General features: G+C 41.2%; 1 protein-coding gene across 1 annotated transcript; it reads left to right on the forward strand.

Moving 5' to 3' along the window:
• Positions 1–1,027: 1,027 nt before the first annotated feature.
• ccdc13 (coiled-coil domain containing 13) lies at positions 1,028–12,632 on the forward strand. The gene is made up of 14 exons (XM_056421135.1): positions 1,028–1,116; positions 1,774–1,952; positions 2,134–2,282; positions 2,360–2,502; positions 2,630–2,701; positions 3,005–3,121; positions 3,509–3,613; positions 4,154–4,324; positions 4,413–4,589; positions 4,997–5,164; positions 5,312–5,412; positions 6,537–6,599; positions 6,698–6,783; positions 7,797–12,632. The coding sequence occupies exons 2-14, from the start codon at positions 1,777–1,779 to the stop codon at positions 7,808–7,810; spliced, it is 1,542 nt and encodes a 513-aa protein (XP_056277110.1). The 5' UTR covers positions 1,028–1,116; positions 1,774–1,776; the 3' UTR covers positions 7,811–12,632.
• Positions 12,633–12,890: the final 258 nt, after the last annotated feature.

A 12,890-nucleotide genomic window follows, 5' to 3' on the forward strand; every position in this document is an offset into this window, starting at 1 on the left:
AGATGGCGGTGGGGAGGAGGAGGGCGGAGTCTCAACAGTGGGCGGAGTCTCAACAGGACAGTGGCGCAGTCAGGAGCAGGAATTCCACGACCCAGACCTCGATGATCCATCAGCAGATAGGATCTATGCCGTCTCATAGGGTCCGATGACCCCATGAGACGTGAAGTCAAAAGGACTCCGGGGAGAAAGCAGAGTTAGTAACGTGTGATTGAGAGATGAAAATTCATCCTTAAGGAGAGAAAAAAGAGGAGATAGGTACTCAGTGCATCCTAAAACGTCCCCCGGCAGCTATAAGCCTATAGCAGCATATCAAGGGGCTGGACCAGGTGAATTGATATCATTGAATCTTGTTGAATTAAAAGCAACAGCAAACAGAACATTCTTCAATCTGGATGTAAAGAAGCCGAGGGTCTCTGAGGGTCTCGAGTGAGAACCCTTCTGGTTGTAATATTGGACACTGCTCGATAATAAAGGCTTGACTAGTTGTTATGTTCCTAAATAATACAAATCATACTCACACTATGAATGGGTCTAAGCAAGCTTCCTTTGCTTCGAGGGGAATTGCTTTAAATAAATCTCTCCTTTGCTGAGGTTTCTGGGGCAACTTTTATTTTAACTTCTGAACTTTACTAATGATGTCAAGATATGCACAAGAACTGGAAAGCGAAATCCAAATGTAGCATTCACCAGCAGATATGAAACAATGGAAACCACTTATTAATTTAAATGTAACTTTAAATTCATCATTATTCTCCAATCATCCAAATATGTCACCTTAATTGTTCGCCACCTCATTTGCCACCGCATTTAAGAAAAAAAAATCATATTCTCAGTATTAATAAACAACTGACGCGGTTTTTCAATAGTCACGTGTTGCATAATGACAAACTCACGTTACAGACCCGAGCGCTGATGGGAGTCTCGTTTCTTCCCGAAGGCTACATTCCTGCTCTCGCGAGATCTTGTTCCTAAGCGTCCGAAGTGCCGTTGGTATGGAAACAGTAGCGACGCAATCAGCGGGGAAGCTGCCACAGTCTCTTCACCTCCGGTACCGCAACGTGCAAAACACCCTCTAATTAATGAGTTTACAGCGACGAAGCTGGGAATACATGACTGGTGAGCCGGTTTCTCTTAATAACAACCTTAATGTGTGATACTGTGTACGGAGTTGGTAGAGTTCTTTTGTCAAATTATAGTAATAATCAACGTTATCCAGCCAATTTCTTTACGAACAAGACGAGTCGTTTGCATCTGTTGCATCATGACTAACCCGTTGCTTTACAGCCACGGGCTTCCGGGAAGAGCAGGTCGCTTTTTATATTAAAACACCAGGTTGTTATAGACTTGGTCTGCTTGAAGAAATATAAGTTAGGATGGAGCTAAAATTGTCCTGCTTGTTAAAATTACATTACATTACATGTGATTTAGCAGACGCTTTTATCCAAAGCGACTTACAATAAGTGCATTTAACCTAGAGTACTAACTAAGAACAACAAGAATACAGAAAGTAACATTTCCTCAATATAGTAGAACTACAAAAGTACCATAATAAGAGCTATTCAAGTGCCACTGAAGTGCAAATCTGTGTTTTAAGTTTTAATTTTTAGATATAGCCTAATGGTTATTTTCATTCAGTTAAAACCAACAGGTGGTTAAAAAAATAAAACCTGTATGGCTGTCACCTAAATCCAGGGAAATCTTACAATATAGATTTCCTCTGTCATTGTTCCACTTTCATAAGACGATGTGTATTCCCTGCGCTATGAATCCCAGATCATGGAGCATGCCGATGAGCTGAACGACCTGCGGCTTCAGTTCAAGGTGCTACAGAACCAGCAGGAGAAAAGAAAACTGGACAGGAAAAAGAAGAAAGAAGCAGATGATGTCAGTGTTGGCCTGGATGATTTGGATCTCTCTCATCAAGGTATGCAGGAAGACAATCTCCAACACAGGTGAGTCTGACGAAGGATAACATGTGTGTATTCCTCTTCGTCAGTTAACATATTTGTTATGCTTTATAGAACGAAAGATATGTGAAACAAACATTTGGAAATCTGATGTTCTTCATCACGTTTTGCAAGAAATGAAGCGTTCTCGTCTTATTCAGTGTTCATTTGTACCGCCTCCTTCTAGACTGCTACAGGACGAGAATCAGACTTTGCTGGACCAGCTGAGGGAGCTGAAGGATGAAAATGGTCGGCTCTTCAAACTTCTGAGTGAGAAGGATTTTGAAATAAAACACCTGAAGAAGAAAAGAGAAGAAGAACGACTGGCTTTCGCAGGTATAAAGATACCAGATATTTGCACCACAGAGTACATATGTATAGGTTACTCGTGACTCATCCACTCACCCATATAGGAACATCAGGTCTGACCGGGGACATCGCTGCCACCAAGATTGTTGAGCTGTCCAAGAAGACGAGAGAGCTGACGGCTGAAATTGAGCGGGAAAAGATCAAATCCAAGCAAAACATCAACAGAGTCAAAGAGCTCGAGAAAGAGGTAACCGGGTTTTGCGTGAGGTACGTCATTTATTTGGATTCGTGGATGGACGTTCGTCGCTTCAGAGGTTCTCGATTTGTTTTAAACGACACACATTTTAATGAAACAAAAATGTGTTGTTCTGCAGCTGCAGGTAGCTTTGGTGCACTGTCCCCCCGGGTCAAAGGTCGATACGAAGAGGTCGTCTGAAGCCTGTGAGGTAACATATGATGTGAACATTCACATTGTTTGTGTATTTTTTTGTGTATTTTTTATTCAGTCAATCAAATCAAATACAATATTGTTCTATATAATATACAAAAGAGAAAGACTGAAAAGGTATAGGTAGAAGCAAAAAATGCTTATAAATTCCTATCCTAAATTAAAATCAAAATAAATCAGAAAATTGATATAAAATAAAGAAAAAACAACAAACAAAATAAAAAACAAAAAACATTCACCATAATTTGATTTTTTGACATCTTAATTGATGATGCCGACTGCATCCGTGTGTTCACAAAAGCAGGAAAATCCAGCGGTGAAATCTCTGCAGGACAAATTAGCCGCCGCCCAGCTGAAAGTGGCCGAGTACCGCAACCAGGTTCAATCCCTCAAGCAGGAGTTGAAAGTGGCTCAGAAGGTAGGATCTTCTTTGTTAACCCTCCTGTTACCTTCACATTTACTAACATGTTTTACCCTCGGGGTCAATTTGACCCCAGCAATTAAAACCTCCAGAAAATGATTAGAATTAATATTGTTTCCCAAGTTCAAGTGTGAGGTACTTTATGTTTGTTTGTTGACTACCTAAATAGCCCTTTAAATATATAAAAAAGTTGATATTTCTTATATGTTTGACACAGTGAAAAACAGCCTGGGGGCAAATTGACCCCAAAGAACACCGACATTAAACATTGAATGGGGTCAAATTGACCCTAAAGGTAACAGGAGGGTTAAGTCATTTTTTTTATTAAAGTAATCATCACAGACGTCTGTGATCCAAAATATGAAGCGCTGCATGTCGTCGTAGGTTTTGACCAGTGAGATTGGAGAGGAGGTCAGCTTCCAGCAACTCCTGAGCTGCCCGGGGAGCTTCAGAGGTCGCGCTCAGCAGATACTGACTCTTCAGATGAGGGTAAGCTCCAAAATGGTAACTTAAGTCACAAAGTGCCCTCCCAAATAAGGTTATCAAGTTCCGGACAGAGTTTGTTTGTATTGTATTTTATTTTATTCAGTCAATCAAATCAAATACAATACAATATTATCCTATATAATATACAAAAGAGAAAGACTGAAAAGGTATAGGTAGAAGCAAAAAATGTTTATAAATTCCTATCCTAAATTGAAATCAAAATAAATCAGAAAATTTATATAAAATAAAGAAGAAAATAAAACAACAAAAAACAACAATAAACAAAATATATTTATATATACTACCACATACATCTTCCATATTAATACGTTTTTAATTACATTTATAACTCTCAAGAATTGTTTTCTAAATAATTCCCTTGAAAACCAAAAAGGAGTTCACCATTCTTACATCCATTTCAACATTATTCCAAAATTGGACTCCGACAACAAAAATACATCTTCTTCAGTGAATAAAGCGCTACACAAAGTGACTAATGTAAGATAGCGGACGTATAAAACAATCGAGGGTTTTGTGCAACAGGTGCGGGATCTGGAGCAGCAGCTGAACCTGTCAACCCAGCGAAGACAGCCAAGTGTCCTGAGTGTGGAGGAAGAGTTTCTGGGCATCGGGGTCCTTCAGAAAACCCCTCCTCAGGACCGGAACCTCAGCTACATCCGCACCATCGAGAAGGAGAAGAGGGAGGCATTCGAGGTGTGCGTACAGCGATTGTGTGTCGATGGATTGAAGGAAATTAATTTGCTGACGAGGAACCTGTTTTTTGCTCCACAACCCGAAACAGAGGATCTCGGTGGACTACGAGGCCCTCCTGAAGGACCGCGACGACGTGAGGAAAAAGCTGGACGCGTCTCGAGCCAGGAACCAATCCCTGTCTGCGGAGACCAAGTCTCTGAAGGCCCAGATCTCCATCCTCCTGGAGAAGGGTCGCCACGACGATGAGCTTGTGGACGCTCTGCTGGTAAAGAGAAACGTGATATACTCGGTGTATCTTCTATTATGTGTAAACAATCAAGTTGTGTTTATGTCAAGGTTACAGAGGCGTCTCGAGCATGCCTGACCACATTTTCAGTTATTATGTGATATAACCTGTGAAAGCGAATTGATTAAAAAAATATTTAAAAATAGATTCTTTTAAAGCACAGACAAGCATTTCAATTACTGAAACTGGATCTGAAAGGGTTTCATGTAACCGCAGTATATTTCACATAGCGGAGTATATTTCATATTGAAGCTTTCTTAGTGAGGTAGACAAATGGTTGAATGCTTCATGTGAATCACATCACTTCTTGTTATGCAGACCAAATAAGAAAAAGCTCCGCTGCACTTGCTCTCGGCACAATAACCGTCCTCTTCTACCTGGCGCAGAAGCAGCAGACTCGGATGCAGGAGGTGCTGAGTCGAATGGGCCAGCAGCAGACCGTGCCGAGCAGGGAGGCCCGGCGGAGCCCGCAACAGAAGCCGCAGCACGGCGTCCCTGAAAGAGGAGAGGCCGGGATCAGAGAGCTGGAGGAGGAGACGCAGCTCTCTGTCAAGGTGAACACATTCAATAGCACCAGAGGGAGATGACCTCAGCAGGAAGATAGTCGTATTCAACTTCACAACGCTCAGATTAGTCGAAGAGGGGTTTTTTTTTTCGACCTTCAATGCCTGGTGGAGTCATTAAAAAGGTGTCTGTTGCAGGAAGAGGGAGCAGAGAGACGGTCCAGCTTCAAGACAGCTGTTTGCAGTTCAGGATTCACGCCTGAAGAGGGAGACATCAACAAGAGAAAAACATCTTCAGGGTATGTGGGATAATGGTCATTACCTTCGCATTGAAAATGCGGAAGGTTATGTTTTGATCGCCGTGTATTTATTTATTTATTTATTTGTATGCGTGTTACTCGCATAACTCAAAAAGTATTAAACCAAATCGCATGAAATTTGGTGGGATGATTGGTTATTATCCGGGGACCATTTGATTAGATTTTGGGATTGATCGGGTCAAAGGTCGGGGTCATGAAAAGGTCAACACCTTCTTTATACCATTGTGCGGTCAATTTTTATCCAATTGGCATGCAACTAATGCCAAAATGTTCATAATTCAATGCCCAATCTTGTGATATGCGAAGGTATGCGCTCTACCGAGTGCCCGTTCTAGTTCTGTATGAATACATATCAATGGCCAAAGTGTACAAACGTTATCTGCGGAATGATCCAGGAAAATTGGGGGAAAACCTCCTATCTTTACTCTCTGTATTGTTTTGATTTTGTTTTATGTATTGAGTATCTGTAACAAATAGCATTTTGCAAGAAAAAAGCACAGTTTTTTTTTTTATTCCCAGAAAAGTAAATTCTTACCTTCGCATTGAAAATGCGGAAGGTTATGTTTTGATCGCCATGTATTTATTTATTTATTTGTATGCGTGTTACTCGCAAAATACAAAAAGTATGAAACCGAATCGCATGAAATTTGGTGGGATGATTGGTTATTATCCGGGGACCATTTGATTAGATTTTGGGATCGATCGGGTCAAAGGTCAAGGTCATGAAAAGGTCAACATCTTCTTTTTACCATAGCACGGTCAATTTTTATCCAATTGGCATGCAACTAATGCCAAAATGTTCATAATTCAATGCCCAGTCTTGTGATATGCGAAGGTATGCGCTCTACCGAGTGCCCATTCTAGTTTAGACATGTTTTGCTCTTCAGCCATGGATATGATGTTCCTTCATGCCATTGGTCAGTGACACCTTGTGTGTACATCTTAAATGTTACAGTAAGACTGGGATTGCAAGACATCGTATGGCAACATTAGGGTTAAAAATCCACTCTGGCTATTGTGAACAGGTTATTGAATTTGGTCGATGCCTCAGTTTTTTCTACTCAGATCTGATTTCTGTTGATATGACTGTCATCTTGTTTCAGTTCAATTTCTAAATTCGGTCATAAACTGGTGCTGCCCGCTGTGGGAAGCAGTGTAGAATACAAGTGAGTGCACATTTGTACTATTACACATTTGCACTGGTACACATCGATTTATGTACCTGCAAATATGATGTTGAAATGTCGCATCGTTTGGTTCCGAGGGGCCCGAGTTCTTCCAGATGTCCAGACTCTTCAGCGGATGCGAGCGCTCTGATGACCCAGCGTGGAGAAGGACCGGCTCCTTCAGGTTGTTCACACCCCTAAAGTCAAAGTAATATACACTCCAATGTCTTGCTCTTCATCTTTGAGGGCAGGTTATAAAATACTCCCGAACATATTGTTAAATAACTCTCTTTGCATTTGATTGTTGTTTATTTGAGTGTACAAATATTGTACATAAGAACATTTCTCGAACATTATGACATGAATCCCTTTCATTTGAAACCTTCAAAATAAAAGCACAGGATATTTTTCTTAAATTTCTTTTTTTAAAAAGGTGATCACATGTCTTTCACGCCGTCGGGGGCCACATGAAATGACGCGGCGGGCCAAAATCGGCCCGCGGGCCTTGTGTTTGACACCTGTGGTCTAGACTGAGATGATGCTGCTCGTGCTTCTAGGAGTGTCAGTGTGCATGAGCCGGGAGTGAACCTCCTGAGATGCTTTACCTTTTTTTTTATTCACGTGGCAATTATTTCCATTTGGTTATTTTGAGATGTCTGTGTGTGTGTGTGTGTGTCACAGTAAGCAAAATGGCCTTTCTAATTAGGTGTGAGGGAATGCAGCATCATTAAAATATTCTATTAATTTGTAGTCTATTGTAAAATCTCAGTTCAAGGCAACGCACGCTTGTTTTTGCTTTCTGAGCGTTGCAGGTTTGGTTCCACGAGTTATTTTCAGTCATTATATTAATAATTATATTATATTTAGTTTAAATCCTAGTGCACAGAAACCTAGGGTTTCTTTAACAGCCCTAAGGCGAAGTCACTATGATAATTATAAATTCTAAACTCAGCGTTGCTTAGTAGCAGAAATTGAAGCAAAGTTACTTTCTACCCTTTTCTTCATTTCGATTGTGTCACGTTAAAAGTTATACATCGTGGTTTACTTTATCGATGTTATTATATGCAAGTCAGAAAGTAAGTAAGTAAGTGAATGTATCTTTTCTTCTGTCTCCTTCGTCCAGCAGTACAGTCAGCATCCAGAGGAATAGTTTTATTCTTCAGCTAAATTCTAACAGTCAGCGCTTGCATTTTCCAGAAGTAAAGAGATGACCCGGAGGTTCTGGGAGGCAGAACAACACCAGGAGGAATGGTGACGGAGCAGCAGCTGGAGGAGACGACATGTGATCCAAAGTAAGGCCTGTGCACGTAGCGAGGGGGAAACTGCCACGCCGAGGTCACGAACGGCGTGACACGACGATGCCAAGCGGGACTTTTTCAAAATGTTTCGATTCTTTATTATTTCTTTGCAATGTCTGGACGATGTCGCCACCATCTCTCTGCTTTTTGCTGCCGGCTATCGCGACCCTGAGCCTCAGCGGTGTCCCTCAGGAGTTGCTGAGCAACGGCAACGGAATAGACAAACTGAAAAGACTGTCCAACTAATTGGTTGTCATTGCTAACACTGCACAAAAAGATCTCTCTCTCTCCACCTGCAGCTGTGCACTGATGAGACAAGCCCAGCGGTTTTTCTTCTTCGTCCTGCAGGTTCTGTGACATCGCGGACGAGACACTAACCAGGAGGGAACCAGGCTGGTTCCTGCTCAACCTCACAGCCAGCTGAGTCCTATACCTCCTCCTGTCACATCTCCTGCTGATTTTTGTCTGCTTGCTGTTTTTATAAACGTCAACGTCACATTTGGTTAAATCCATGCATGCATTTTTCCTCCGCTGGTAACCTCACGTGCACCACGGGTAAAGAGAGCAACGGCGTCTGTTTTTTAAAATATGTTTTTGTAAGCTAATGAAACATCCAATTCAATCAATGAAAGGGGGAACCGCAGCGTGACCACATGTTGGTCATGTGTTGTTTACATTCATGTCTATGACCTTTTCTCGGAGTTGTGTTTGGACCCAGATGGTTACATAAATGCGTGACAGGCCAAGCCAAACAGTAAGCAGCAAAGTCAAGTTCCCAAAAAAGCTATAACCTTCCTTTCAAATATGACTGCTAATCATTTCTGACTTGAAACTGTGTGGGAATGGTGGTTGAAAAAACGAACGCAGGCTCAAGCTGCAGCCCCGCACACACTCTCCGCAGAGCGTGTCACACGTATGTACAGTCCACGCCATCGCAGCTCCTCCATCCAAAAGGTTTCCTGGATATGCAGTCTCTACATTCATACTAACTTCCGAGTTATTTTCTCCCTCCCTCACCCCTCCTCTTCTCTCCTCTCCCTCCACATCACGCTTAATTTAAAAGCATGGCTGAGTTAGTGTGCTGCTTCAAATACCGCACGATTTCTTCCAGTACCCTGTGGGAGATTGGCAGGTCCCCGTTGGACTGAGGGAGAAAAGTGCCACAAGACAAAAATATCAGAGTTTGGGAGTGATGAAGAAAGCCTTTATGCGTAGAGTAACAAAAAACAGCCTGTGTTGAATCCCTCCACGGAAAGAAGGAGAGGCACCCTTTAATGTTGTCGAGTGAGATGTGTCGTTGGAGGAATACGATCGCCAGATATATATATATATATATATATGTGTGTGAAATGTAGCAATGTGCCCAACTGCATCCAAATCCAGGGAACATATTTTAATTTAATGTCCTTTTGTCTGATTTTTCTTTTAAATATCTGGTCTGTACAATAACGTGCAATCTGAAGACTTTATTCTGGGTGTTAGGAAGAAGGCCAATATTACCGGCTGTCAGATTTGAATTCAAGATCACATCGCTGCGTGTTCAGTGCTCATTTCACGGTGTAGTTTCCGTGAAAAGGCAATGTTGCCCTTGTTGACTTCAGTCATTAACGAGTGTCATCACTTTCAGATAAATTACGCTCCGCCAAACAATTTTAATATGGTTTTATGTAGCTGTATTACGCAGAAAGGTGTAGATTTATTCCAAAATGCCCTATAACCCACCAAACCAAACACAAACTTATGTAAACACAGCGTACGTAAACAGCCTCACCTATTTGTCATTCCAGGTTTGAATGACTCCTTTCTCCATCCTTCTCCTCAGAGGTATTCCCTCGTTCTGGACCAATGCTTCCTGCAGACCATTGACTGCATCCAGAAGCTAAAGTCAACAGTGGAGCTGTGAACGCAGAGGTTAAAGTTAGCCATCAGTATATGAGGGATCTGTGAACTTAACTCGGGCCAGAAAACGGTTTGTGCCTCTATGAGTCCATTCATCTCCTCGTGCCTCTCATTTACATGTAATGGAAAGAAAATAAACAGCGGTGTCCTAATGTGCTCATTTACAGTAAGTAGAAATGGAGTAATGAGCCGTTATCTTCAGTGAGACAGCTGCGAAGACTTTTCTTTGTGTGCCAATAATGGGGTATATCAAACTTTGTCTTCGCTTACACTTTTGCCATTCGGCAAACTCTGCCTGGTGCAGTGAGATATCGCGTCAATACCGGATGCTTTTGGTTTGTTTCAGCATGATGACATCACTGGATGTGTGGTTCGTATCAACAACATCTGATGTATTTTCCTGACAGTCCTGCAATGATGCAGTTATTGTTCTGCAATAATGTTCTAGTGACGCTCAATATGTTGTACAAAGCAATGCTGTGCGATTCAATACAGTCCATTTTAAATGCCATGATGATGACTTTGTGTTTGAATACATTGACTATGAAGAAACGGGATCTTCCCGCTTCTGAAAGTGATGAATGGAAATAAATACATATGGAAAACTAGAACGGGCACTCGGTAGAGCGCATACCTTCGCATATCACAAGATCGGGCATTGAATTATGAACATTTTGGCATTAGTTGCATGCCAATTGGATAGAAATTGACCGCGCTATGGTAAAAAGATGTTGACCTTTTCATGACCTTGACCTTGACCTTTGACCCGATCGATCCCAAAATCTAATCAAATGGTCCCCGGATAATAACCAATCATCCCACCAAATTTCATGCGATACGGTTTCATAATTTTTGAGTTATGCGAGTAACACGCATACAAATAAATAAATACACGCGATCAAAACATTACCTTCCGCATGTTCAATGCGAAGGTGATACAGTAATGATCCAGTCGCAGTGTTCTTGAAAGAGACTGTCTACTTGAATCAGACATTATGGAGAGAAAAAAATACATGTATCGTGGTCGTGATATTACAACAATATTCTCGTTGTATTTTTGCGACGAAGAGTCTTTGTAAACAACAGTGTAAAGAGCATCGCTGGAGTGGTGACTCCACATTGAATTGAAAATAATCAGTTTCTTTAGAAAACCCTCCATCTCACATCTGATGGTGAAAAAAAAGCAGAAGAAGAGTCTGCTTTATTTTAATAAAATTCATATTTGTCGCCCAACTATTCCCCAGCTGGATGTCTGAATCATTGGTTGTGTCACGTGTGTCCGTCATCACTGGCGTGGATATCCTTTTTGTCTCGGCAACTATTGAGTGCAAAGAAAACTCTTTTTAAGTCCCATAATGCACTCCGACACAAATACGACGACCGCCACAGGAATCTCCTTCCTCGGAGAGATCAGTGCATGAGCCCCGCTGAACAGGCCGCTGTTTTTTGGCTTTGTACTTTTACCTCAATCTGATAGTTCACACGACAATGACAGAAATAATTGGGAGAGACAAAAGGGAATGCCGTATACCACCTGAGCCACCTCGACTCGTCAGAGAAATGTCTGTTCACGCTTTATGAATATTAATGCCGGAGCTCTGTCTTGACACCACAATCTCATGCGATGATTCATACTTAATAGGTGCCTGTTATGTCAGCACCGGCTCATATAGCTACTGTCTTCATGCAGAGCGCTAATTAATAAGCAGAAAATTCGGGATCCAATGGTTGAAAATCCAATTATTGCTCAGGAATTCGTGGAGTTGGACCGAGAGGCCACAGACTCTCTCCTGGGCCCGTGAAGGCCTCTCCGGAGACAGGGAACTGTCTGTCTACTTCAAAATCCAGTTTAACTCTAAAGCTCCATCACAAAGACTTCGGCAGTGAGAGCCTGCAGAAAGAGTTCACACCTATGGGTCATACCGATTGGCTGATTCAAACAATACTGGCATTCTGTTCGCTGCGCGAAGTATTCAAGATGGTGGGTTCAAATATTACAGTTCCGGACAAGGAGCAGCAAGTTCTTTCAGAATAAGAGAAAATCAGATTCTGCCTTCAAAATAAAAGTAACGTCTCAGTAACGACATCCATTTCACGCAACATCTCTAAAGTAAAATGTCATTCATTCTCATGCATGGTACACATTATCACATTTGTTATTACACACAGTTCCAACAATAAAACAGTGTCTTTCTCTTATGCTTCACAATACATCCATAATACTTTCATCTTAATATTCTCCCTAATATTCCCTACTATATATGTATGTATTAATTGAAGGCATAAGACTTCCTTATTTACATGTGCAAGTGTACATAAAATCCACTACAACTCAACACTCTCCACCCTCTCAGTCGGTTAAACGTATGGATCGAGATGTTTTTTTAATTTTGTAAATGTGTATCACTGTAAAATATAAATGTAAACTGATATATACTGTAAACATGTATGTGTACTACTGTCTTCTTTCGTTTACTTGTATGCACATAATAGCTAAATGTTTACATTTACTCTTGTATAGCTTTGGTGTCCTTGTTTTAAAAACGTGGTGTGTGTACTTATACCTGGCCAATAAACCCGATTCAGAAAAAAAAAATGTCCAGCCCGAAACTTTACTGTTTTGGTCTCAGTATGCGTGAGTACAGTTTCCAGCTGGAGCAGAATACTGTTTCTCGCTTAAAACTCTACTGACCCATTATCCGCTATCTGCCCAGCATCGATAGCAACTAGCTGATGAACATTGTTAATCTTTTAGCTCCATATATGCTGGATGTGTATATAAAAGACTGTTTGCAAACAAGTAGGATGTGTAAAAGTATTTGTATTTATCGCTTGTTTCTACTGCCCTCAAGTGGCCAAAAAAACCAACTACGGACAATCTTGTGGATAACGGTAGTTCATTTGCGATACCACTTTCCGGCGATATTTTTCATATTATGCAATGCTGTGCCTGACGGCTGCTCTGCTGGATGGTTTATAAATTAATATTTAACAAGCAAGGCGCAGTTTAAACATAACAAAGACATATAGTTTAAACGATGAATAAATCCAGTTAGACCCCGCCTCATGAACTGGACCTAGTCCAATGCATTTT

Source organism: Pseudoliparis swirei, chromosome 8 (assembly GCF_029220125.1).
Source record: "Pseudoliparis swirei isolate HS2019 ecotype Mariana Trench chromosome 8, NWPU_hadal_v1, whole genome shotgun sequence".
NCBI classification, from domain to species: Eukaryota; Metazoa; Chordata; class Actinopteri; order Perciformes; family Liparidae; genus Pseudoliparis; species Pseudoliparis swirei.